The sequence below is a fragment of the Canis lupus genome, chromosome 24 (assembly GCF_003254725.2).
Source record: "Canis lupus dingo isolate Sandy chromosome 24, ASM325472v2, whole genome shotgun sequence".
NCBI classification, from domain to species: domain Eukaryota; kingdom Metazoa; phylum Chordata; class Mammalia; order Carnivora; family Canidae; genus Canis; species Canis lupus.
In genome coordinates this window covers 23,306,014-23,333,693 of record NC_064266.1, presented here as the reverse complement: position 1 = coordinate 23,333,693, position 27,680 = coordinate 23,306,014, and the positions used below count along the sequence as shown (strand labels likewise).

Below are 27,680 nucleotides of genomic sequence, written 5' to 3'. Positions count from 1 at the left end.
GCGCCGTCGCCTGGTAACTCGCGCCAGACGGAGCGCTCCAGGTCGCCTCCTCCGCGCGCCTGCGCCTAGGCACGCTCTGCGCAGGCGTATTTCCAACGCTTGGGAGGAGAGGGCGGGGTGTCGTTCCCTTTCGCTGATGCAAGAGTCTAGTGCGGTGGTAGGAGAGGTGTCGGCAGGAGCAGTGCTGCCACCGGGGCCTGGGGCTGACCCGTCCGACTTCCCGTCCGTGCCGAGCCCACTCGAGCCGCAGCCATGTCCGGGGACGAGGTGAGGGCCTGAGCCTGGCTGTAGGGCCAAGGACTGAGGCGGAGAGCCGAACCCACCCTGGTGTGGGAGACCGGGCCTGCGGCCTAGCGGCCGGCTGCCGCCATGTGGGGCAGCCGGGCCTAGGCGGCTGGGAGCGGTAGAGCTGGTGGGGACTTCAGGGCCGCGGGCCTGGCCGCGCCCGGCTCTCCTCCGGGCCACGCCGAGGCCTGCGACCTCCTGTGGCCGGCGTTTCCGGAATTGAGAGCTCGTTGAGTCGCCCTCCCAGAAGGGGGCTTGAATGCCGGGATAATGCCCCCAAAAGAACGGGATTTGGGCCGGCGACCCCTGCGTTCCTTTCGATTTGACAGTGCGGCTCTAACTCTCTTCACCAGGCGCCGGGAGTGCTGAGACGTGCCTTCCTCAGCTCCGGCGGAGCGCCTCGTTAAAAACTTTGCAGGCTGGCTTGTCCTGGTCGGTATCCACCCTTATCCTCATCCTGAGCATTATTTCTTACGACCGAGGGGTGAGGGAGATAGGACAGAGGAAAAGATCCTTCAGCCTCAGAAAGTGACTCACCTCGGAAAGTTTCAGGGCGGGGGACCCTGAGCCTTCCTGAACAGAGAGCTCACAGAGACCTGAGCGGGAAGATCGGGCTGCGACTGGCTGGATCTTTTTCCACCATCGTGCTTGTACCTCAGGAAATTTTCTCAAGTCCTTTTTAGACAGATTTGCTCAGTTTATGTAAAATCAAACGGTTTAAAATGAAATTTGATTTTAAATCCACGAGGCTTTCCCGAGCGTTGGTTTTTAGGTAGACCCTGAATGATGCTTAGAAGTTCCACAGTAGTGGAAGGGCCTGATCACAGGGTAAAGGGAGTGGTTAAGAAGGCGAGTACATGTGCTCACGGGAAGGACATTCTTCAATTTGGTTAGAGTTGAAATGGAGGTGGCGGCTAATAAATGGGAGGATTTTGAAGACCAAATTAAGGAATTTGGATTTTTTTTCTGGAGGAGGAGATTCAAATCTCAACATTGAATTTTCGTAACAATGGTATAACATTGATATCATTTGTTATTATTCCCGTTTTAAAGATGAGAGAACTGAGGCTTAGAGAGTTGTATGATGCCCGTGATTAAAGATTAAGTGGCAGAGCCAGTAGTAGAATTCCAGATCTATGCAGTATTGCCTCCATCTAGGAAACCAGGAGGCCCTAGCTCTGTTCCGAGAGAAACCCAGAGTCTAAATGAAGTAGGTGGTTCTTGCTTAGGGGTCATGCTCTGACCTCGAAGACATTACTCTGGCTACTGTATTTCAAAATTTCCGAGAGTGGCAGTGTTTCGTGTTTGTTTTTTCTCTCCATTTTGTAAGCCTTTTTTTTTTTTTTTTAATTTTTATTTATTTATGATAGTCACACACACAGAGAGAGAGAGAGAGAGAGAGGCAGAGACACAGGCAGAGGGAGAAGCAGGCTCCATGCACCGGGAGCCCGACGTGGGATTCGATCCTGGGTCTCCAGGATTGCGCCCTGGGCCAAAGGCAGGCGCTAAACCGCTGCGCCACCCAGGGATCCCCCATTTTGTAAGCCTTTAACAGTGCCCATGTAATAGGTACTATTCTGTGTATAGGGTTTATGGTAAAGTACTCACAATTGTTGTAAGGGAGATTTACTAATAGTTACAGCGGTTAGAAAAAATAGGACCATTTCAACGTAGTGATTTGGGGAGCTGGAGGATTCAGTTTTAGCAGTGAGACCAGGTTTTGAAGGAAATGGAATGTGAATAAATTATTGAAGGTTGAACAAGATTTTGTCAAGCAAAAATGGCAGAACCAGCATTCCAACAGAGGGCTTTGAAAGCCAGTAAAGTATTAAGCAGCTTAGCACTTCACAGGTCTGTCAGTCCAACTTCATCTTACAGGCAGGAAACTAGCTGACTACTTTATAGACTTGTAAGAATCAAGTGAAAAGTTGTACGTGGAAATGATTTATAAACTGCCAAACTCTCCCCAAGAGTGGAAGTTCTAGGGATCCCTGGGTGGCGCAGCGGTTTGGCGCCTGCCTTTGGCCCAGGGTGCGATCTTGGAGACCCGGGATCGAATCCCACATCGGGCTCCCGGTGCATGGAGCCTGCTTCTCCCTCTGCCTGTGTCTCTGCCCCTCTCTCTCTGTGACTATCATAAATAAATTAAAAAAAAAAAAAAAAAAAGAGTGGAAGTTCTAGGCTAAGATAGAGGGTTAAGGAACCTACTGTTATTTTTTTCTATTTTCTTCACATTTCCTTTTTTCTTGAAATACTTCATTGGTGTGTAGTTGACATAAAATAAATTGCATGCATTTCTTTTTAAACCTGGTAATTAAGCCAGAAACTCACCAAAATATAACTTTCTTTAAACTAGTGGAATCATGACCTTTAAAAAGCAGTGTTCTCGAATTATGGAAAAATTCCCTAATCTGCAGGCATTCATTATTTTTCAGACCATTTTAAGTGCTGTCAATAGCTAAGATTACTGCTCATTACCAGGCCCCATTTATTTACAAGGTGTCAGAACCATTAGGTTTTCACGCAACATGGTAGGATGTTTTACAAAAGAATCTTTAAAAAAAGTTTTTTTTTTCTGATTAAAAATGGAATGTGTGTTGTACAAAGTTTACATAACAGAGTAATACAAAAAGAAATAAAAATCTCCCAGGATCCCATCACCCAGAGATGGCCATATTTAGCATTTGTTCTCACCTTGCTTCTGTAGGTTCTTTTTTAACTAACACTTGCCTCCTGGGTGTGGTGTGGCCATAAAGTTACCATCTAGGGTAAATTTTGATGGAGGAGAATAGGTTACTACTTTCATGAAGCATTTTGGCATTCTCCAACCCAACCCAACCTGGGAAGTGGAAAGTGGAAAACTGTTTTTGAAAGCTTTGTTGTGGGTTTAGAAAAGAAAAAATAGCTTAAGAGATTCAGTGGTTTTTCATAAATGTGCTGTCAGCAACTGACATAAAATGTCATAAACAATGTCATAAAACATTTTGAATATAATAATTTGTAAATTGGGCATTTTAATTTTTACTCAGGACTGACCTGGCCTTTATTTTGGGGGGAGTCCTACTTTGGGATCCCTGGTTTCCTTATTTTTAGATTCTACTTTGGTACGTGGTGTGAGTGTATGAGGCAATGACTTTGTCTTAAGTACCCAGACACAGTAATTGAGAGAGATGTTAATTATTTCAGTGTATAATTCTTGCGTGTTTATTACTCTTACAAGGCTACAACCAGACTCTTTCCCTGTAGACTTAAGTACAAATGGTTTTTCAGAGGATAAGAAGACAGTTGTGAGGCTGTCCTCTGATTTGAGAATCCCTCCTATCTTTGGTCTGTCTTGCTGAACAAAAGTCAAAAGATAATTAATATTCCAGAGAACTTGATACTTGAAAAAAAATTCAATAAATTTTAAGTCCTGCCAGACAACCAGATTTCTAGTGCCTAGTGTGCTTTCTCTGTCCTTTTGCCAAATCTCCATATTTCAGAAATGAGGATAAACTAGATAACATCCCTGAAATAGATTGTAACATTCCATGTACAGTGACCCAAGACCCAGTAGGTTAGCAGTGGGGAACTTCCTCCTGTCTTTTATCCTCTTTATTTTTTTATATACTCTTTAAGTTTGCTCAGTAATGTTCTTCAGACTGACTGCATTTCAGAATTATTCATTTGATATGCAATTAAATTTATGTTAAGGTAGGAGAGGAAATCTTTGAAATGAGGCTATATCAATTTCCAGTATGTCTTGCAGATCCTTTATTGGGTGAGAATGATAACTACCCTACTTGATTACAGACCCTACTTGATTACAGTTTGGTTTCAGTGTAGCTCAATTTCTCTAATGTACTTGAGTCATAAAGAAATTTAAGTTAATTAGAATCAATTTGGGGAATTTTTTTTAGAGTTTCATATGTCTTGGAAATTTGATCACCCTGATTTAATGAAATTTCAGTGATAGGAATGAAGAGATACCATGCTTTGTGAACTATAAAGCATTATATAAATCATAATAATTGCTAACATTTATTGAGTACTTTTGTGTCAGGTGCTGTGCCAAGTGTTTTATATTTAATCACTCATTTAATCCCAGTAACCCTGTGAGGTTGGTTTTTGGTTCTGCTGCTGCTATCTTTTTTACACATCAGGCATGCAGAAGGCAAGAGCTTATCTGGAGTAACGCAAGTAAGTGCCAGAGTCAGGATTTGAATTCAGTCAGTTGGGCTCGAGACCTGTGCTTTTAAGTACTTCTCTGCCACAGCAGACCATTGGACAAAATGCTAAGTTTAAGCGTGGTAGAATTTGGACAAAGATTGGTAAGGGGCTTAGAGAAAAATACTTGGGATTTGAATCCAATTCTATTTAAAAAGACCTCTTTCCATTCTACCAGGAATCTACCCTATATGTTGTTAAACTGTTGTGTCTGAATTAACAATCTTTATTTTTTTCCAAGTGATCAGTGTATACAAGTTGTCTAAAACAAGTTATAAGTTGGTTTTTCATTTATTCTCTAGAGGATGTCTCTAGTGGACGTTAGATTTAAAATAACTAAGCAAACTTTTGGGCAGCCCTGGTGGCCCAGCAGTTTAGTGCCACCTTCAGCCCGGGGTGTGATCCTGGAGACCTGGGATCGAGTCCCACGTCAGGCTCCCTGCACGGAGCCTGCTTCTCCCTCTGCCTTTCTCTATTTCTCCCTCTCTCTCTATCATGAATAAATAAATAAAATCTTTTTTAAAAATTTAAAAAAATAAAATAAGAAAACTTTTAATGTTCCCAAAACAAAAAGCAAAGGAAAAGGTTGTATGGAAGTTTCTCTTACTCGGAGATTTGCTATAGGAAGGATTGCTGATGGATTTTCTTAAAGACTTATCTGAACTTCAGGGGGTGGCCAAGAGAAGTTTTTGTTTCTGTTTTAATTTTTTATCAGGTCAAGTCTCCTGGCATAGCAACCCCAAGTTACCAGCCTTAAATAAAACGTGTAACCTGGGCAGCCCTGGTGGCGCAGCGGTTTAGCGCCGCCTGCAGCCCAGGGCGTGATCCTGGAGACCCTGGATCGAGTCCCGCATCAGGCTCTCTGCGTGGAGCCTGCTTCTCCCTCTGCCTGTGTCTCTGCCTCTGTGTGTGTGTGTGTCTCTATGAATAAATAAATAAAATCTTTAAACAAAAAAAAAAAAGTGTAACCTGCCAAAGCATTGGTTTTTTTCATCCATAAAGTGGGGGACATGGTGTAAGGTATTGCTAAGGTCCCTTCCCAGGTTCCATGATGCATTTATAAAGTCTCCAAATTTGCTCATGAAATTTAAAAGTGAAGTTGCTGTATCTCGTGAGAACTTACAAATTTAAAGGCATGTGCATGTTTCCAAACCACACCCATCTTCCCCGTCCCTTTAATAATATAAGGAAGTTTGTTGGATGGCCTTTGTGTGTGTGTGTGTGTGTGTGTGTGTGTGTGTGTGTGTGTGTAAGATCCTCTTAAGGGACTTCAGTGCATCATACACTTTTACTTTCAAATGTATACTTTTTGAGGATACAACATATTTGGAATATGAATATCTTTAAAAACAATTACTTGGTTCCTTTTTGTTTTTTATTGTCCTTTAAACAGATGATTTTTGATCCTACTATGAGCAAGAAGAAAAAGAAGAAGAAGAAGCCTTTTATGTTAGATGAGGAAGGGGATGCCCAGACGGAAGAAACCCAGCCCTCAGAAACAAAAGAAGTAGAACCAGAGCCAACTGAGGACAAAGATGTAGAAGCTGATGAAGAGGACAGTAGGAAAAAGGGTGAGTTGTAGATACGGAAGAGTCACTGTTGTCCTGTGAGACCTGGTTCTCTTCCATGAGGGTTTTGGATTTTGTGCATACAGTGACCTCTCAGCCTGGTAAGTGAAGTTGAGGCTATTAACAGGCTGTGTGCATTGGATCTTGCCAGATTTATGATAGACTTATTCCAGAGAAATTCCTCCCAAATCCACAAGTTGCAGAGATGACCAAACCTCATCATTCCTGGCCTGGTTATTCCAGTTTGACCTGTCAGATCTCTTCTCTAGTTTTAATTGTGGTTGTATTTGAGTGTAAGCAGAAAGACATAGGAGCAAAATAGGCAGTTTTATGTCTTAGCAAATCTGAAAATCTGTAATAAAAGTGATTAAAATTAGAGCCTAAAATGTTTGGATTTAGACACCAGCATTAGTATTCCGTCTTGTGCTCTAACATAGACACCATTTGATTACTAGAAGTAAATAATTTAGTAAATATTATTTATGTCTGTTGAACATAAGACACTGCTGGTGATAGGGAGAACTGACATTGAGCATCTACCATACGCTAAACGTCTTGTACATGTTAAACTTGAAAAGTAAATTATTATTGTAATAAGATAAGTTGAATTCATAAATAGCTCCTTGAAAAACATTGTAGCAGAAGGATCCTAAAATATCCCTAGTGTACAATAGGGCAGGACAAATGGAGGACTTAACTGAATAAACCCATTATTACTAATGGTGGATAAAGTTCCAAATTGTAGGCTTATTTTAACAAATGTCATATACTTTAATAAGGCCTTTTTTTTTTTTTTTAAGATTTGTTTATTTATTTATTCGGAGAGAGAGAGAGAAGCAGAGGACACAGGCAGAGGGAGAAGCAGGCTCCATGCAGGGAGCCTGATGTGGGACTCGATCCAGGGTCTCCAGGATCATACCCCCGGCTGCAGGCGGCGCTAAACCGCTGCACCACCGGGGCTGCCCTAATAAGGCCTTTTGTCGATTGAATGATTTTAGTAACACTGAGCTAAACATTAAGTTTTAGATGAAAAAAGTATAGCGCTTTAGTAGCCAGTAGGGAGATAGACAAGCCAGTAAATACCTCTATTGGAGTAACAGAGGTTATATCAAGATACTTGGGGGCACCTAACCTAGTTGGAGGATAAGCTTAGAAAAGGCTTCTTGTAGAAGTTACTTCTAACCAAGATCCAGTGAGCTGAAGATACGAGCCATCCGAGAAGGCCCATGGGAGGCTTAGGTAAGAGACCACACATACTACACTAAGAAGTGGAAGTATTTTAGTTGGACTGGAACCAGGAATTAGAGTTGGTAGATGAGAAGGTAGACAGAAATGGAGAGATAAAACTAGAGAGCCTTGGAAATTGTGTTAGAACTCTTAAGTTTGCATGGGAACAGTGAGGCATGGTATGGTCAGATTACTAAATAAATATTCCCAACATGTTCCCCTAACCAGGTTTTTCCTGTGAAGCCTTGACTTGGCCTGCCATCGTGTTCTTCAGAACCGTATAACCAAAAAAAAAAAAAAAGAACCGTATAACCTTGGGTTGTAGAGAGACCACTGTACTGATTTCCAAACTCTATTCTGATGACTTGACTAATTAATAGCTGAATTGTTGGTTTAACTCGATGCGATGCTGTACCTTCTGCTAGTTGTTAATTTTTATTCTTAACTATCTTTTTAGATGCTTCTGATGATTTAGATGACTTGAACTTCTTTAATCAGAAGAAAAAGAAGAAAAAAACAAAAAAGATATTTGATATTGATGAAGCTGAAGAAGGTGTAAAGGTAGTATTGCTTTCTTATTGAAGGTAAAATTTGACCTCTTGAAAGGTTGCTAATGGCTGATGTTTCTCTTTGTGTCTTGTCTCTTAACAGTTTTGCTTTTGTTATTGAGTACTTGATCGGGGTTAAGATCGTTTTCTTGGGATTGTGTCTGACTAGGTGTCTTAAAGGGATTATGGTTTAAAGGAATATAAATGAGATTTTACACATTGTATTGCATGCCATTATGATGATGTTGCTGGTCATTAACCACACTCAGATTGGGTGAGGAGAGATATAGTCTATAAGTGAGAAATCCTCTGGAGCATATATTCTTACAGTTTCTTCTGTTAAAATTTTGGTAGTATGTTGAAGGTATACAAACTTATGCGTGTTCCTCTGAGCAGCAAAAAATGAACCCCAGCTTATGATGGTTTGTGGCTGATGATTTTTTGGCTTGTAGAACGGGAGCACGTAGGCTGGTTTTATGGGGTTCTCTGGTCTTTTAGGGACATGAAGCCCTGCAATTGTCCTGTTACTGGATCAGTTTCCTATATAAATATCTCAAAATTCTTTTGAACAAGGATAGGTAACTAGATGGTAGGTGGGTAAATAGGATGGATCAAGAAGGAGCTAAAGTCTGTTATTGCCTTACTTAGAGCTACTATTTTAAAAACTCTGCCCAGTAATCTTGAGCAGAGCCCACACATCTATTTTTAAAATCCAGGATAGGGGCACCCCAGGTGGCTCAGCCGTTTAGTGCCTGCCTTCGGCCTAGGGCATGATCCTGGAGACCCAGGATCGAGTCCCATGTTGGGCTGCCTGCATGGAGCCTGCCTCTCCCTCTGCCTGTGTCTCTGCCCCCCCCCCCCCCCACTCTCTCACTCTCTCTCTCTCTCTCTCTCTCTGTGTGTGTGTGTCTGTGTCTCTCATGAATGAATAAATAAAATCTTAAAAAAAATAAAATCCAGGATAATAGCAATTTTATGTGTATACAAGTGGAAAGGAGTAAGCATGAGAACATACATAGTTCATACTTAGTATGTACTTAGTATCCCATTTTATGCCCTCTACCCCAGTTTTTCTTTGATAAATAATTTGCTCAAACTCCAGTAAATAAGGTGTATCGCACATGTAACAGGAAATGTATATAGTAATTCATTCAGTTTTGGAAACAATGTCATAATGTTGATAACTTGGTTAATTCAGCAGATATGTATTGATAATTGCAGTGAGTCAGGCATTGTGTGTTAATTGCTAAGGTACTGAAATGAATGAGATGTTTTTCCTGTTTTCAGAGATTATTTTAGTTCAGGTATAATTTAGAGTCCTTTAGAAGAAAATGATTTTACCTGGATTTATCTTACTCTCTCCCTGTTTGGAGATTCTCTTCTCTTCCTACTATTGTAAGGAAATTGAGAAAGACATGTTCAGATTATACTGAATAAATGAGGTTTAAATATCCTGGGTAACAACGTGACGTATCAGAGATACTCTACACAAGGTCTTGGTTAGCAAGGTTTTATTGGTCAGTTCTTCTAGTAGCTTTTGTCAAAGTGTCACTTATAAGCTCTGCTCTTAGAAGTGCTTACTTTTTTCTCTGCTATTGAAGTCATAACATAAGAGCTTGTACCACAGACTAAGTTAATACCTGCTTTCTTGTTTATGTGTTATCCAGCTAATACACAAGTTGATTGGTTTCTGATGGCCAAATGTGGCATTGGCCACATAGCTGGATTTGGGATCTCAAGGCTGAGCGTCATTTACTCCTAGCTTATTCCAGTTTTCCTGCTAAGATTTATGAATTTACAGAGTAAGTCAGGATTTCTCTGCATGTCCATAGGCACGCAAAAACAGATGTTGATAGGTAATAGTGACTTCAGGGTGGGAAAGAATGGAGAAATTAGAAGACTGGAGACTGAGACTGGACCTTTCTGATCTTCTGGGGTGTGTATGAATCATTTTAATACCCTATTTACATCCATAACTATAGCAACTAATCTTGAGATCAAGCTTTACCTTGTCTCCATCTGTTCATCAGATGATTGTAATTCTCTGGGTTCTACCTTTTCCCTCTTCTGTGACATCATCTATTGAAATTATGCCCAAAGACCTCTTCACAGTCTGGTGCCAGGCTGACTGGTACAATAAAAAATAAATATTTGGTCTTTGTCCCCAGTTCCTGGCACACAGCTCCTAAAACCCTTGGCATCTTGAGTGATAAAAGTGCCTTTTGAGATGACTAGTGGCTGGGAGCTCTTGGATAGCTGGCTTCAGGGTGGGAGTTGTTTGTCAGAAAGATCAAGCCGTGATTAGAGGATTGGAACTTTCACGTATGCACTCCTCCAGGGAAAGGGACTGGAGATTGGGTTCAGTCACCAATGGGCAATGATTTAATTAATCATGCCTACCTAATGAAACCTTCATCAAAATCCTCCAACAATGAGGGTTAGAGAGCTTCAGGGTTAGTGAACACATTGGGTTGTTGGGAGAGTGGTATAACCAGAGAGAGAAGCCTTTGCACCTGCCTCCCTCTCTTTTCTTCTGTGCATCTTTTCCATTTGGCTGTTACTGAATTGCATCCTTTATAATAAACTGGTAATAGTTAGGTAAAGTGCTTTTCCAAGTCTCAGGCGTTCTAGCAGATTATTAAATGACGGCAGAGGTGGGAGGGGTGTTCTGAATTTGTAGTCAAGTAAGACTAAGTATGGGTAAAACATGGAGACCCTGTACTTGCATTGACCCCTAAAGAAGGACAGTCTTATGGGACTGAGCCATTAAACCGGTGGTCTGTCACTGAGCCCGGGTAGTGTCAGAATTGAGTTGAATTGTAAGCCACCTAGTTAGTATGAGAATTGGACAATAGCTTTGGAAAAATACCACGTATTTGGTGTCAGGAAGAAAAAAAACGTTTCCATTTATTGCATCAGAATACTTAGAAACGTCCTTAAAATATTCCCGAATCCTGTTCCTGCTAAAAATTGTCAATCAGAAGATAAAGGAATCTTTTTTTTAAAAAACTTTATTTTAGAGAAAGAGCACCTACACGAGCAGGAGAGACAGGGAGAGGAAGAGAGAATCTCAAGCAGACACTGCACTGAGTGCAGAGCCCAACGCAGGGCTTAATCTCATGACCCCAGGGTCACAACCTGAGCCAAACCAAGAGTCAGATGCTCACCCAGGTGCCCCAATATGGGAATCTTTTAAAGATTCCCAGGTGATTTTGACCAGTGGCTTGGTCTGGAAACATGGGCAATAACTATAAGATCTCAAGGTTGATGGATTCAAGAAAGGAAAAGATGACACAAAAGTGTCCCAAAGAGGGGTACCTGGCTGGCTCAGTCAGAACACGTGACTCGGTCTCAGAGTTGTGAGTTCAAGCCCCATGTTGGGCATGGAGCCTACTTAAAAAAAAGTGTCTTAAAGAATTTCTAGTTTAGTTTTTAAATTTTATTTTAATTTATTTATTTATTCATGAATGGCAGAGAGAGAGAGGCGGAGACACAGGCAGAGGGAGAAGCAGGCTCCATGCAGGGAGCCCAATGTGGGACTGATCCCAGATCCCGGGATCACCACCTGAGCTGAAGGCAGATGCCCAACCGCTAAGCCACCGAGGAGCGCCCCAAGAATTTCTAGTTTAAATGACAGACTTGGTGCACCTGGGTGGCTCAACTGGGTAAGTATCTGCCTTCGTTCTCCTTCTCCCTCTGTCACTCCTCCTGCTTGTGCTCTCTCTCTCTCTCACACTGTCTCTCAAATAAAATCTTTAAGAAGGAGGGGGTGCTGGGGTGGCTCATTCGATTAAGTGCCTGCCTTCCACTCAGGTCATGATCTCCGGGTCCTGGGATCGAGTCCTGAGTCAGGCTCCTTGCTCAGTGAGAAGTCTGCTTCTTCCTCTCCCTCTGGTGTTCCCCCTGCTTGTGCTCTCTCTCTGTCTCATAAATAAATAAAATCTTTGAAAAAAATGACTTTATTTTTAAAAAATTTTAAAGATTTTATTTTACTTGAGAGACAGAGAATGGAGGAAGTAGGAGAAGCAGACTCCCTGCTGAGCAGGGAGCCTGACATGGGGCTCAATCCCAGGACCCTGAGAATCATGACTTGAGCCGAAGGCAGACCCTTGACCAACTGAGCCACCCAGGTACCCCTATTTATTTATTTTTTGAAAATATTTATTTATGTGAGAGAGAGAGGGCATGAACAGGGGGAGGGGCAGAAGGAAAGGGACAAGCAGACTCCCCCCACCCCAGCACAGAGCCTGATGTGGGGCTTGATACTGGGACCCCAAGATCATCATCTAAGCCAAAGTCAGACACTTAACTGAGCCACGTGCTCCTAAATGACAGACTTTCTGAGCCAGTTTGGTTCTCCTGTGAGAGACACTGCTGATCTATAATTGTGAATATGTTTTCCTCCAAAATTATGTCAGCCCGTATCATTTAAAACATAGTTGTAGTATCAAAATGTTGATTCTTATCTCAATTTTTTAGGATCTTAAGATCGAAAGTGATATCCAAGAACCAGCTGAACCAGAGGATGACCTTGACATTATGCTTGGCAATAAAAAGAAGAAAAAGAAGAACGTTAAGTTCCCAGATGAGGATGAAATACTAGAGAAAGATGAAGGTAATATGGGGGCTCATCAGCTCATTTCTAGGTTACTCAAGACTTTGGCCTAGTCTCTTTGAACAGGCTCCTTTCTTATTTTTTCCTTCTTATTTTTACTGCCTGATAATGGAAGCTGAAAGGAAAAGGTATCTAATTTGATAATGACAGTTCAAAATTTCATGGAGGAAGAATTTGGCAATCATGATTACACTAAAAACATGCTAATTAAGGCTGTTGGGGAAATTACTGTAACTGGATTTTAAAGTTTAAATTTTTTTTTTTTTTTTTTTTTGTTAAAAGTGCTGTTTTATTAGCTCTGAGTTAGAAAACTAGTGTAATCAACAGATGGATTTTTATGGATATTGATGTTTAAGTGCTTCAGAATAGCTGGGCTTTTTTCCGCTAATTATGTTAAACATTATGTTACCTTGTGTTTCTTAAATCAAGAAATAACTCAGTGTATCTGTTATCACAAATTCCTAGAGAGGTCTCTGTTAAGGGTTATTTATGAAAGTTGTAACATCCCTGTCTTGAGGCAGTAACAGGTTGTGAGCCTTAATGCTATTATGCGAGAGGGACGACAGATGTCTTTGAAGCTTTCATTTCTTTAGATCTGCCTCCTCCCACTTTGTTACTGCCTACCCCTCATTCTTACAGTCTTTGTTATCTGTAGCTTTAGAAGATGAAGACAGCAAAAAAGATGATGGTATCTCATTCAGTAACCAGACAGGTCCTGCTTGGGCAGGCTCCGAAAGAGACTACACGTATGAGGAGGTAAGACAAATTCTGTTATGAAAAATGGCTAAGGTGTTCACTAGAATTCAAAGAAGAGCAAGATCTTTATGTATTTTTTATTTATTTTTTTTTTTTATTTTATTTTATTTTTTTTTATGTATTTTTTAAAATATTTACTTATTAGAGTGGGTACACGGTGTAGGGGAGGAGCAGAGGGAAAGAGAATCTCAAGCAGACTCCCTGTTGAGTGCAGAACCTGACACAGGGCTTGATCTCATGACCCTGAGATTATGACCTGAGCTTGAAATCAAGAGTCAGATGCTTAACCAACCGAGCCACCCAGACACCCCTGAAAAGCATGATCTTTATACTGAATTGGAAGGGCCATTAAAGAACAAATAGTGAAACAGACCCAGAGAGGTAACATAATCAGTGCACAGTATTGCCTGATACCCCTAAGTGGGGCAGCCTGCCCAGAGTTTAGCAGTCATTATGGTATTCAGTATTCCATCTGAGTCGATGATCTTCTGAGGACCTGGAGCCTCTTTGAATTGGGAGAGCAATAGAGGAAGGGAGCAACTAATTTAGGGCCAGAGTAAGTCAAGTTAGTTTGGGCTGTCCTGAGTCTTACTTTTCCACGTATCATATACTTTCCCATAGAAACAGCAAAATTAGTAGAGCTCATTCATTCATTCATTCATTGAACTTTGAACTGGGTATCTGTGAGTATCCATAATGGATCAGATCCTGGTTGAGGATTGAGTCCTGCTCTTAAGGTGCTGCCAGAACATACAATGATCGGTGTGTGTGTGTTTAGTAAAAAGTATATACATGCTGCTGAAGTGATTACTGCTTAGTAAAATATTATGTTTGCTTTGCTTGAAGGTAAAACAGAGTGACTCAAGTAGGAACTTTATACTCCTATTAATAAGAATGTATGTGAATATCAATTGTTTTTCTATAGCTACTGAATCGAGTGTTCAACATTATGAGGGAAAAGAATCCAGATATGGTTGCTGGAGAAAAAAGGAAATTTGTCATGAAACCTCCACAGGTTGTCCGAGTAGGAACAAAGAAAACTTCTTTTGTCAACTTTACAGATATCTGTAAACTGTAAGTTGGTTAATGGAGAATCCTCCACCCCAAATACCAGATTGTCAGTGCAGTATATGTGAAATGTCCTTATTGTGCACTTTGTTGCAGGTAGAAAGAAAGAATACACAAGTGGCAGGGTTGGTTTGAGTGAGGTTGTAGTTCAAGTATGTCAGTTCTTTCTATTCGTAGGTCTTAGGGCTTGTTTTATCAGGCATCCAGAGGTGAGAGAAGCCAACTCATGCTGACCCATGAGAGTGGATCCTAACCAGATGGAGTGAAGAGGGAGGAGGTTGAATGCAGTCCTCAGACAGGAGCCTAGAGAGCCTGGGGAGGTGGAAAAGCTCATCAGGCTGCGGTGGGCCTGCCAAACAAGTGCAAAAGGGAGCTCCAGGAAAGCAGCTGAATTTGGTGTGCCTCTTCCTTGGATGCTCATTGCCAAGACATGATCGATGAGATTTCAGCTTTCTTAATGACCATCACATTCCATGTGTATCTTACTCCTAGGTCACTCTCTAGGCCTGGCACTTCTCACAGCTCAGCTGCATCTTTTCTGACAGGCTCTTTAAGGCAACTGACCTTCTCTCTCTACTGTTTGTTACTCAGTTTCATAAATGATAACATGCTTATTGCAGATAAAAGGCAAGACATTGATGAATAAAGAAGAGTAATCACTAAAAATTCAGCCACCTTGAGATAATCACTTTTTCATTTTAGGCATTACTTAAAATGTTTTAGATTTTTTGGCTGATGACAACAGTAGTATATTCTTATTTTAGAAAAACTAGAAAATAGACATGTTAAAGAAAATGAAAGCTCTGTAAGTCCACATTCTTATCATAGTTTAATACTTTTATGTTTAGGTAGTTTTATGCATGTAGATATTTGTAAATAAATTGGAATCATACTGGTTTTTAATCTGATTTTTTCGATATATCACAAAACTTTTTCCCATGTCATTAAATAGTCTTCATAAATGTTTTTAGTAGCAACACAACATACTCTAACAGTTCCTTAGTTCGATATAGTTGCTTTCGTGTTTTCATGATTAGTGCCAGAGCTTCAGAAAACATCCTGATATATGTATCTTGACAGTAACTCAGAATAGAGCCTTAGGGCAAAAATTCCCAGGATGGAATTGCTGAGTTAAAAGGAATGGGTTATTTTTGTGGCAAACTGCTTTCCAACAAACTTGTACCAATTTATACTCCCACTAGCAATGTAGGAGCTTACCTGTTCTATTATATTTTCACCAATCCTCACTCACTACACTTTGGGAAAGAATAACTTTAAGATTGTAATAGTAGTACCTAGTTATTAGAACAAGTTCAAACAATGCCAAGTGATTAGAATTTTTTTTTTAAAAGATTTATTAGCAAGCACAAGCTTGGGGGAGGAGTAGAGGGAGGGGGGAAGCAGACTCCCTGACAATACCAGGCTTGATCCAGGACCCTGAGATCATGACCAGAGCCAAAAGCAAGAGTCAGGTGCTTAACCAACTAAGCCACCCAAGCACCCCCCATGTGGATAGAATTCAAAAGTGAAAATACTGGGATGCCTGGGTGGTTCGGTGGTTAAGCATCTGCCTTTGGCCCAGGTTGTGATCCCGAAGATCTGGGATCGAGTCCTGCATCAGGCTCCCCACAGGGAGCCTGCTTCTCCCTCTGCCTATGTCCCTGCCTCTCTCTGTGTCTCTCATGAATAAATCAATCTTTTCTTTAAAAAAAAAAAAAGTTGAAAATAATGAATGGTATTGCTTTGTATTTGTTTTTTCCTGTGTACTTTTTTTGTGTGTGTATATAGAGACCTGCCTTTTTCTAAAAGCAGGATAGACTGGATAACTGTTTCCCAGTTGGTGAATATTTAAGCTGTTTGCAATTTTCCTGCTCTTGTACTACCATGAAGTATTTCTCTATTGTTCCTTTTTGTTAATGAAAATTTTCAAAAGGGAAATCTGTAGGGATTAGAATAAATAGCTAAATGTCCCATTGCCTAGGTTTGGTGTGTTTTGACCTTTTGACAAATATGCTTCAGCTATCTTTCTTCTTTAAAGAGAGTTTTATAGTTACAATCAAGGACATCCATGTATCTCTTTCTGATCCCTTCACCACCGTCCTTGTCAGAAAAAGAGGGGAACCTCTAAGGTTGGTGTTTACCTTTTCTGAACATGTTTCTAGATACTTATACATATGTATTTATAAATAATGTGTTGCTTTATAGGCTTTAAAATTTAAATAAATGGTATCTGTATATCTTTATTTCAGGGTTTGATGAACTAGGCACTAAAATTCACCAAATAGTTGAGTAATTACAGATAAAAACAGTGAACAGGATTTTTTTGACATTTGGTGAGATATCTAATGAAGGATAAAGTTTATATATTCCACTTTCTTTTCAGATTACATCGTCAGCCCAAACATCTTCTTGCATTTTTATTGGCTGAATTGGGTACAAGGTAAGAAACTATATTCACATTTATATAAAATTATATATAGTAGTACTGGATGTTTCAGAGGAACTTCTCATAACTTGAAAAGGATACATCACACCCTTAGAAAAAAATTCACATAATGATAACAGTAACTTTTTGGCCAGGGAGGGAAATCATTCCTGAGAGATTAGGTGCTAGGAATAGTGAACAGCATTGACAGTGGCTTGTCTAAATGCCTGCTGGTGTTCCTGTCATTAATTATAGAATTTTTGTGTCTTTTTATGGAGCAAATATTAGACTTTGGAGGAAACCATTTTCTTATGTCAGAATTTATCTTCTAAATTGTGAATAGGCTATCAAAGAAATAGGCTGAGTGACTCAGGAGAAAACATTGGAAACAGAGATTGATAATTATTTCCCTGTCTTCAGGGCTCACATGTTGAAGGCATTGAACCAGTCCATCCTCATTCAGGGAGACCAGTATCCCATGGAGCCCATTCCAATGAATATGGCCATAAGTACTAGGAATCCAGAAGTCCCTTTAAAAATAATGTAGACCTGGAGCATGATGATGATAACACATAATTAGTGCGTACTGTATGTCAGGTTCTGTGCCAAGCACTTTTTTGGGTACTATCTCAGTCTTTAAAATAGTTCTATGAGTTTTAAATAGAAATTAATACCACCCATCTAACAGGTTCATTGAGTTGTAGTTGGTCACATAAGCTAGTTAATAATATAGTCAAGATAGTAAACTTAGCTGCTTTTCTCTAGAGCTTGAGCTCTTAAAAGGCTTATAGAGATAACTAAGGTGTTCTGGTCTCTCCCTACTCAAGTCTACTTAAAACTCAGTTTGTTGGAATTGGCTACACTTGCTATGGGGTTAAGTAGTGATTTGACTAGTGGTAGATATGTAGGTTCTGTTGTAGAAGAATTGTTTTAAATGTAAATTATTTTTAACTTGCATTAACTGAAGGAATAAAAGCTAGCAGTGTCCTGCTTCTGAGAATAATTTAGTTTTTGTAGAGGTGGGGTATTATAATAGGTTGTGACCAGTGAACTTTATGGTCAGTGGGCTAAATATTATGGGGTTGTTGAGAAAATTCAATTTCTTTTGACAGTGAATGGAAAAAATTTCCTACATCAAGCATTGGAGTCACCGTAGCCTGGAGATTAAGGGTTACAGTCCATGGAGGATAATAAAGCCTTATAGTTAAAGGAGAATCACAGGAGAGGTTCTTAACAAAAGTCAGTTTTATAATGAGATACAAAACAAATATAAATTTAATGCTACCTGGATGAATTTTGTTGTTCAGTGTGATTTGTAACAAATGATAATGTGTAGCCCAGAGCTTTACCTTATCAAAAGTGCTTGTCAGCAGCTTCTTTTCAAAGTTTTTAAGCACCATTGATCAATATGTGACCTGGGATTTCATCTGTTCTTCTTTGTTGGTAATAGCTTTATAGGATAAATTCACACATTTAAATGTACAAATGGTTTTTAATACGTTGGCATAGTTGAACAACTACTACCACAACCCATTTTAGGATATTTTAATCAACCATGTGACTGAATCAAGACATTTGGTGCTTGGAATTTTTAGAGATACAGCTCCCTTCCTATTTTTATATTTATAGACCCCCTCCCCATACCTGCCTTGTACATGGTATACATTCAGGAGAAGTGTGTTTTTCCTTTGTTCAATGAATGAACCATCTCACAGTTAAGGAATCAATTTGTTTTAGACTTAATCATAAATCTGTCAGTGGAAACTTAATTGGTTGAAATTGGATTTAATGTTAGGAAATACGGGTAGGTTATCAGGCACCAACTACTTAAATTTTGAAAAAACAGGTAATATAGCACTACTCCTAGAACTTGTCCTATGCCATTGAATATATTTGAAATTTAAGTGTATAAAAGTCCTGGAATTTGGTTTTTTATAGGAAACAATAACAGAGATACTCTTTTTTTCTCATAGTGGTTCTATAGATGGTAATAATCAACTTGTAATCAAAGGAAGATTCCAACAGAAACAGATAGAAAATGTTTTGAGAAGATATATCAGTAAGTGTATAATTATGTTACATCACTCTAAAATGTTCTCAATGATACTGTAATATTTAGGGGGAGATCCAAAGGTTTTTAATGAAGCTAGAAAGGCTGGCCTTCAGAGTTGAGGGAAAATATGGGAGGATTGGACAGCAAGGGGACTCTTGGAAGCTGCTTAGGGGTAGAGAGAAGGGTTTGGATTTAAAGCCCAGCAGATCAAGCTGCTGGTTAGTTCTAGGCTGAAGGCCAAGTCAGGGAAATCTGTTTGCATTCAGGCCTTGCCTGCCTTTATCATCTTCCCAATCACTTAAAATTGACCAGTCTATTCCCAACTAGGAAAGTTAATGAGTTCTGAGTGGCTCTCCTGTAGAACCAGGAATGGCATCTGGCAAGCATCCCTGCCTCCAGGTTATCTGGAGTCTTTTTTCAACCCGTGGTTTAGTACGTAAAGCATTATAGCAAACAGTTTGTGTCTTTTTACCCCTAGAATATCTAAGTTAAGATAAAGCTTTTCCTGGTCTGGGTGCCAGACTGGGCTTGTGGAGTTCATTATAGAGGATGTTTTAGAGGGAAGAAACCTCTGGTGCACTGCAACCACCAGGTAATTCTGTATGTTTTCCTGCAGAGGAATACGTTACCTGTCATACGTGCCGATCACCGGACACAATCCTGCAAAAGGACACCCGACTCTATTTCTTACAGTGCGAAACTTGTCATTCTCGATGCTCTGTTGCCAGCATCAAAACCGGCTTCCAGGCTGTCACAGGCAAGCGAGCACAGCTCCGTGCCAAAGCTAACTAATTGGCTAACCACCACTGATTTTGCAAAGTGTGTTGTGGAGATTTGGCTGGACAGGTTTACCATCAGAGTGGATATACCACTGTATTAAAAACAAGATAGAAAAGCTGCCAGGTTCTTTGGCGTGTGGCTGGTTGGTCTGAAATCCTTGCAAGATGCTGATGCTCAAGCTGTTGACATACTCATTGCCTACTTTAACAACTGTCAGAAAAACATGATGGGGTAAGGCGGTGCTTTTTTAAAATCGTTCATAGACTTATGTAAAATGCAAGATAAATTAAAGTTATTATAACAGTGATTCTTTCAATTTGGTTTGTCCTTCAGTTTTCTATAAAAATTGTGCTTAATGAATTCAGGAAGAAGATTGTGCCTGGGCTCTGGCGAGGTCTCTTTATCCTCATCCTGAGAAACTGGACATTGGCAGGTTCAGCTGGGCAGCTATTTTTCTTCTCAGCTTCTCTTGATATAAAGTGTCACATAAGGGGGTGGTTAGAGCTTGAGATCTGGGAGGACAGCCTGTTTTCAGTGTCCAACAAACAACTGCATAGATTTGAATTCTTTTCATTATGTGAGGATTGTTGCTGCTACCTCACTGCCAAGTCCTCTAGCTGTTACCACGTGAAGGAATACAAGGTGCTAGGTACTCTCCCCTCCTCAGAATTTTCTTATTGGCCACTGATAAAATCTTAGAAACATAATAGCTTTTAAGTAAGTCTTATAACCAGCATTCAGAGAACTGAGTCTAAACTATGATGCTAGAGAAAGCAGTTCTTTTTCCCAACGTCTGTTCTGGATTTGATAAACACCCACTACAAATGTTTCTGTTTTCTATATTAAAAGTAGCTTTTCAGCGTGACCATGAGAAACCAAGAGGTGATGGTGCCTGTGGTACTCTTGGTGCCTCCAGTTCTGCCTCCTGAGGATTTGGCTGAAAGGTTATTTCTCCGCTCAGCACAGGGAGAAAGATCATTTCATGTGTCTGCTGTGATCTCCCTTGTACACACTTGAGGATAAGAGCGTAATGCTGTTCTCCTCGTGGTCTTGTGGCCCCAGGAGCAGTCAACTCAGCCCTGAATGTCTTACCATGTTGTTTTCAATCACTGTGACCCTTAATTTTTAAAGGACAGGCCTAGTGTAAAACACCTTGGCCATGAAGTGGTGGAGGGAGCAGAGTATTTCCTTGACCCAGTAGGGCCCAAGGTGACCACATTGGCTGAGCTGCCACCACTGCCCTGATGAGCTCAACTGTTTATGCTGCCATCTTCCTTCTTTTGTATCTACGCCCACACAGTTCTCAATGTCCAATGTTACTGCGTGAATAAAGCAAGGATTAGTGCCTCTTGTGTTATTAGTGCTCCATTGCTTTTGTGTGTATGTATGTGTTTCATTCGTTTCTTTTTAGTTTAGTGGGATTCCTTAGGGAAGACAGGATTTTACCATCACCTGTGTGACAGGTTGGCACACAGTTGCAGTTTCAACCCAATTTTAATTTCATTCTCAAAAAGTCCCTGGACCAGTAAAACCCTTTAAGACTGATTAAAATTGAATTCAAAACTTTGGGCTACCCTAAGTTACCCATTCACACAGTAGCATCAGCTTCATCCATCTCTACTACCTTACACCAACCAGCTCAGCTGCAGGGAACCTTCTAGAGGGTGACAAAGCAAAATGCAACTGAGGGTTTTTGATCAAGAGCCAGGTTTTGTTGTGAGAAGGGAACAAGAACACCATTTTCAAAGTGTGTATGAGGACAGTCTTGAGAAGTGTTCCTAATTATGTAAGGGAAAAAAGAAGGGTTCCATTGGTGGTTTAAAAAAAAAAAAGTTTGAGACTAAATAGGTTCCACGACCACCTATATTAAGCTTTTAGTAGGTTGATGTGCATGTTCATGAGCACTGAAATGTGCAGTTGTATCTCTAGTCTTCAGAAAACCCTCTTCTGGTCACATTGTGGCTTACTCCCACTTTTCCACCTGCCTACTACATGTAAAAGTTTCCCCTCCCAGCCCACCATAGTACTGGCACTGAGAAAAAAAGTTTTCATTCACTTATGCACCCCTAAGAACTGAGAGCAACCAGTGCCTAGCAAGTTGTGTATTCTAATACTTTAATGGGTTTCTTTAAATTATTTAAAGATTTTTTGAGAGAGAGCAAGTGAGCAGAGGGACAATCAGACTCCTTGCTGAGTGGAACTCAATGCAGGGCTCCATCCTGGTACCCCAAGATCACAACCTGAGCTGAAGTGAGACACCTAACCGGCTGAACTGCTCAGCTGCCCTCTAAATGAGTTTCTTCAAAAGCAGCATAGAATGGGGGTACCTGGATGGCTCAGTCGTTAAGTGTCCCAAGTTTTGATTTCGACTCAGATCATGATCTCAGATCATGATCAGGTCATGAGATCAAGCCCTATGCTGGGTTTCATGCTGGGCATGGAGCCTGTGTAAGTTTCTCTCCTTTTCCTCCCTTCCCCATGCTTGTTTTCTCTTGCTCTTTAAAGAAGGGGGGGGGGGGGGAGGCACGGAATATGCAGATTTCTAGCCTACAGAAAAAAAAATGTGTGGCAGGACATCTTGAAAGAAATGCTGCTGCAGTATTCAAGGCCCCAGTTCCGATCTGACCTCCCCCACCCAGATCCTTTGCCCCGGCAATTCTTAAGGTTTCACATTTCAACAGAACTTTAGATTTTGCAATGTGTTTTTAGAATTTGGGGTTTATAGCATGTAGACTTATAAATTAAAAACTTAATTCCCATAATCCTACCAACATTTTAGTATCAAGAACATTGTTCCAAGTTAGTACAGTCTTCATAATTTTTTAAAACTGCAAAGAAGTCCATCCATGTTATGCCATAGTTTATTAAATCAGTGCTTGGATGAGTGCTAATTCTTAATACTGCTAGAAGTATGGATTCAACAGGTTAGACTGGCAGTCCTCTGCTAATGATTATATTCTCATCTATAAAACAGGAAAATGTCTATCTCAAAGATGGTGATATATATAAAGTGCTTAACCCTGCCTGGCACCTGAAACTATTTTCCTTTTGTTGAATACTTCCCTTAAACTGAATTTCCAGGGTCCGTGGGCATGGGGACGTTAGAGTAGCCAAGAGTACAAATCGTGAAAACTGTAGGTATCCCTTTATTTTTGTGGTGGTGGGTTTATTATTACTGCCTTCCTATTGAAGATTGATTGCTCTTAGACAACCATCCTGTCTCAGATCTGTAATCTCTGCCACCCTTGGCCATAAGGGCATCAAACTCTCCCAGCAATGTGCAGCATAGTTCTTGGAGCTTTGGTCACATTAATGGTGCTTCTGAGAAGAAAGGACCAAACACTTGCTGGGTCCCCTGTGGCTGCCATGGCTCCTGTCCTATCAAACCTTCCCTGATAAAATATTCCTGAACTCTTCTCATCACTGCCTCTTGGTTTAAGCTTGGGTTCTGTTTTATTAATACAACATTAGAAGCATAAATATTAATGGATATTCTTCATATTAAACACTAGCATTTCAATAGCCGTCTTTAAAAAGTATCCTCATCAGCTGCAGATTTTCATAAGCTTTTTAAATGAACCAGAAACAAGATCAAAACCAAAATCTTATATGGGAAGCTGGCCAAACCTACTATCATAGTGAGCAATAGCTTCAGTATTCTGCTTTAGCCTTATAATTATTAATGATTTTTCAGTCCCAGATATATCTGTACACTATGACTACTGTGGCCCAGAATCTAGGGTATTCTATTTTTTTTAACATAGGCTCCATGCCCAACATGAGCTTGAACTCAAGCCCCTGAGACTGAGAATCACATCTACCAACTGAGCCAGCCAAGCCAGACACCCCTATTCTTTTTTAAAATTTATATCCTTAAATAATCCTGAGCTCTTCCTAATAATCCTTTATGTAAGTGGCTAGTACTACCAAAGTCCCAACTTTGTGCCAGGCCCTGCTCTAGTGTTTTTCTTTTCATTCATTCAATTAGCACAGAAACTCTTTGAGGAAGTTATACTATTCTCCCCATTTTACTGATGAAATACTCAGGATAAGCAACTTGCCCAAGAAAGGCAGAGCTGATAAGTGAGGAGCCATAGTTGCAGGAGCAGGCATTTTGGCTCCAAGCCTGTGCTCTGCCTCTGTAAACACTGCTCAGGGACAGTATCGTATGTTCAAATAGTAACGTTACCTGAATGCCTGTAGCAAGACAGCTCCCTACCCTCCAGGAGCTTATAGCTTAACAAAGATGACAGGTGAGCAAACCAATTCTAAATATAATCTAGTAAGAGAGGTGGTAATAGAATCCGTATTACTGGAAGAGCCAGTGCTAACTCAGGTCCGGGAGGTGTCTGAACTACAAATAAGCCAGGTGGAGAAGACAAAGAGCATTCCAGTAGAGGAATTACAGCAGCAGGTGTAAAGGCATAGAAGCCAGATAATTCTTTCCACAATTAGTTCATGTACCTTGACAATCGAAGTCAGACTGGAAGATGGGAGATGCTGAGCTGTAAAGGGGAAGGAAGGGGCCTGGAAATCTACCTACTGGGCAATGAATAACATGGTGGTAAAGACAGGTGGGAAGCAAGCATCAGGGAGACTAGTTTGGAGGTTACTGTAAAAGAGAGACAGTGGGATGGAAAAATGAATATGACTTGATGATCAGAAGATGTCGACATGGGCAATAGGTGGACAGTGGTGCCATTTCCCCAAGGTAAGGACTCCTGAAGAGAAAGACTGGTGGCCTAATAGGGCAGGGCTTGACGGAGGTCCTTGTAGACATCCAAGTGCAGCCATCAGATAGGCAACTATGTATCCCCTGGTGCTCCAGGGAAGGACTGAGTTAGAGGTGGAGATGGGAAGGCATTACTGTAGAGTCTGAAGCCAAATACTAGGTTAGCCAGGAAGCTGTACAGAAAGAGAGGGTGGAAAGGTATTGGCTTAATAGGAAGAATCGGCAAAGGAAACTGTACAGATGAGGAAAAAGCTGGGAGACTGTTGACCCAAGAATCAGGAATTTCAAAATCAGTTTATGACAGGCATGTGGGAAAGGACTGCCCAGGTTTGCATTCTGCCTCTACCTTTTCAAAGGGGACATGATCTTAGGCAAATTGTTCAATCAGAGGTCTCAATTTCCCAAACTGTAACATGGGATGAGTATCTCTAACTCTGGGGGGACTATTGTGAGGGTCAAATAAGATAATGCAATTCCTGTTAACTCAGCAGAACACCCAGGAAATACTAACATCTATATGTATTATATCCCTCTTTCTACAGTCAAATGCTGCAGGCAGGGAGGGGGCATATAATTAAGAACACAAAGATAGGGATGCCTAGGTGGTTCAGCGGTTGAGCATCTGCTTTCTGCTCAGGACATAATCCCTAGATACTGGGCTCAATTTCTGCATTGGGCTCCCCACAGGCAGCCTGCTTCTCCCTCTGCCTGTGTCTCATGAATAAATAAAATAAATAAATAAAACACAAAGGTAGGGGTGCCTGACTGGCTTGGTCAGAAAAGCATGTGCCTCTTGATCTTGGGGTCAGGACTTTGAGCCCCACACTGGGTGTGGAGATTACTAAAAAATAAAATTGACAAAGGTAGGTAGGTGCTGGAGTGAATTGTTTGCATATCCTCCAGAGTTATTTAATTGACCAAGTCACACATTCCTTTTTAAAACCCTTATGGGCAAGAATGAATAAGACAGTCTCTGGCCTTAGCTTCCTCTGTGGTTAGGGAACTGGACACTGGGCTGTGCAGGGGGTAGAGGAAACACTGCAGGTAGGTTTTAGAGGTAAGAGGGGGCTTATAATTAGAAGGGACTGGAGGATGGGCAAGAAATGGGGTCCAGGTCAGAAAATGGGAACAGGTAACCCTGTTTCTGTTCTGTGCACCTGGAAAAGCCAAACCCATGCACTTGCCCAAGACTTGGCTGCTTCAACTTTATAGGAGGACACTATGATCATCTGAGCTCCGTCAGGACGTAGACTGAGGCAGGGGTGCAAGGAAAGGGATGTGTGCACCAGGTGTCCACTCATTCATATACACAGTCCCACAGGTTTAGTGACCAGACAGGCACACTACTCTTGATGGCATTAACTCTTAGGGAAAAAAAGGCTTACCAATGTCTTCCTTACCTCCTTTTTATAATAGTCTATTGACTTTCTCTTTGTAAGCTGTCTGAAACATATTTTGGAACAAGTGAATATAAAGGGAGTTAGGAAAAAAAGGAAAAATTATAGTCTTATTTTTTAAGAGAAAAATCACCTGTATCTGGATTAGGTAATAATAAATGAACTCCTTTATTAAGTATTGTCATAATAACAATGTGGTCTTTTCTGCTTCTCAGAGGAAGAGGAAGATGAGGCTCAGAGAGGTTAACTAACTTGCCTGAAGTCATACAACATAATCCAGATTAGAACTCAGTACAACACAAAGTCTATACTCTTAACCCAGTCCCCCTAAAATAGAGCAAACTACTTAACCTCTTTGAGCCTCAGTTTGTGTTCTGGTTTTATCTACTGACATAGAACAAATCAGTCCAAAATTTAGTAGCTTAAAAACGACGACAATCATGGATTATTCCCCTCATGGTGCTGGGCTTTGACTGGGATGAGCTAGGGTCTTACTTTGTTCTCAGTGACTGGGCTGGAGTTGTCTAAAAGGCTTCCTCACTCATGTCTGACAATTGACACTGGCGGTCAGCTGGAAGATGGGGTTGTCAAGACCTTTCTATGTGGTCTGGGCTTCTTCACAGCATGGTGGCTGGGTCTCAAGACACAGAAATGGAAACTGTTAGTTCTTAAGAACAGAACTGTTAGACGGGCACAACATCACCATCACTGTATTCTGCTCATCAGCCAGGGTCCAGATAAAGGGGAGAAGGTATAGATACCAGCTGTCAATGGGGCCAAGTTTTAGAACCTTCACATCTATTAAAAAAAATATACAGGGATCCCTGGGTGGCGCAGCGGTTTGGCGCTTGCCTTTGGCCCAGGGCGCGATCCTGGAGACCCGGGATCGAATCCCACATCGGGCTCCCGGTGCATGGAGCCTGCTTCTCCCTCTGCCTGTGTCTCTGCCTCTCTCTCTCTCTGTAACTATCATAAATAAATAAAAATTAAAAAAATATATATACAAAACGGGCACAACTACACAATGGAGACCTGTTGTTTGTGTCAACCCAAGCCTCCCTTCTTCCAGCAACAGAACTCCTGTTTTCCTTCCGGAGATCCTTTCCTTCTGGAAGATCCACTCATAAACCCACATTTCAACTCCTCATCCATAAAAACACATGATCGAATTATGTTACTATTTCCTAATAGTCTAAAAGTTCCAAATCTTCAAAAAGCATGCTACTAACCATTCTGAATAGCAAATTAAACAAGGCCAGAGAAGGATTAAAAACAAATTATGGCCCTATTTTGAAGCTCCTCAAGTTAAGAGGACTTTAGACTTAACCACATGACTTGCTTTTGCCAATAGAACCTGACAGACATGGCACCAGCAGGAACTTAAAGAGCACTTGCATGTTGGGGCTTACCTGGTCCTGCCTACTAGATGCTGGCAACATGCAGCCCAGCTGCCCCATTGGCTGGCCAACCACCTGACAAGTGGGTGAGGTTATCCCAAGGGCTCCTAGCCAATCTGCCAACTCACCTCAGCCACATCAAAGCCCAGATGAAATGAAGTAGAACTACCCAGCTGAGCATGGCCCCAATTGCCAAGCCACCCCTTCAGAAGCTAATAAATGTTTATTAAAGGTACTAAATTTTGGAGTGGGTTTGTTATACAAGTTAGTGACTGATAAAAGGTCCATTTACTATCCCTGACCTAGGCCAACCCCTCATACAGATTAAGTAAACAGAGACCTAGCAAGGAACAAGACTTGCCCAGGGTCACAAACCTTATCGGCAACAGTACAAGGAAGAAAGCCTTGCTTCACAATCCAATAAACCCACTGGCTGTGATATTCCTTCAAGGAGCTGCCAGGATCACAAATGAGGCTTCAGATCTTTAAAACACCTAGGGATTATCAGTCCTTTGGGCAAAATCTGACATTTTTTTGTCTTTTTGGTTTTCAGAGGTTAAACAAATACACAAAACCTGATCACAATGGAATGGGAGAGGTCTTTCCTGCCCTAGACATGGGGA

The 27,680-nt window shown here is 41.0% G+C and overlaps 1 protein-coding gene across 2 annotated transcripts; it reads left to right on the top strand.

Moving 5' to 3' along the window:
• Window positions 1-5: 5 nt before the first annotated feature.
• Window positions 6-20,888, top strand: EIF2S2 (eukaryotic translation initiation factor 2 subunit beta). 2 transcript variants are annotated; one of them, XM_025469771.3, is made up of 9 exons: window positions 6-267; window positions 5,885-6,062; window positions 7,744-7,847; window positions 12,314-12,449; window positions 13,105-13,205; window positions 14,131-14,279; window positions 16,657-16,713; window positions 18,672-18,757; window positions 19,368-20,888. In XM_025469771.3, the coding sequence occupies exons 1-9, from the start codon at window positions 253-255 to the stop codon at window positions 19,541-19,543; spliced, it is 1,002 nt and encodes a 333-aa protein (XP_025325556.1). In that variant the 5' UTR covers window positions 6-252; the 3' UTR covers window positions 19,544-20,888. The 2 variants fall into 2 exon arrangements, with proteins under 2 accessions (XP_025325556.1, XP_025325557.1); XM_025469772.3 differs by lacking the exons at window positions 18,672-18,757; window positions 19,368-20,888 and adding an exon at window positions 17,811-17,988.
• The last annotated feature ends 6,792 nt before the right edge of the window (window positions 20,889-27,680 follow it).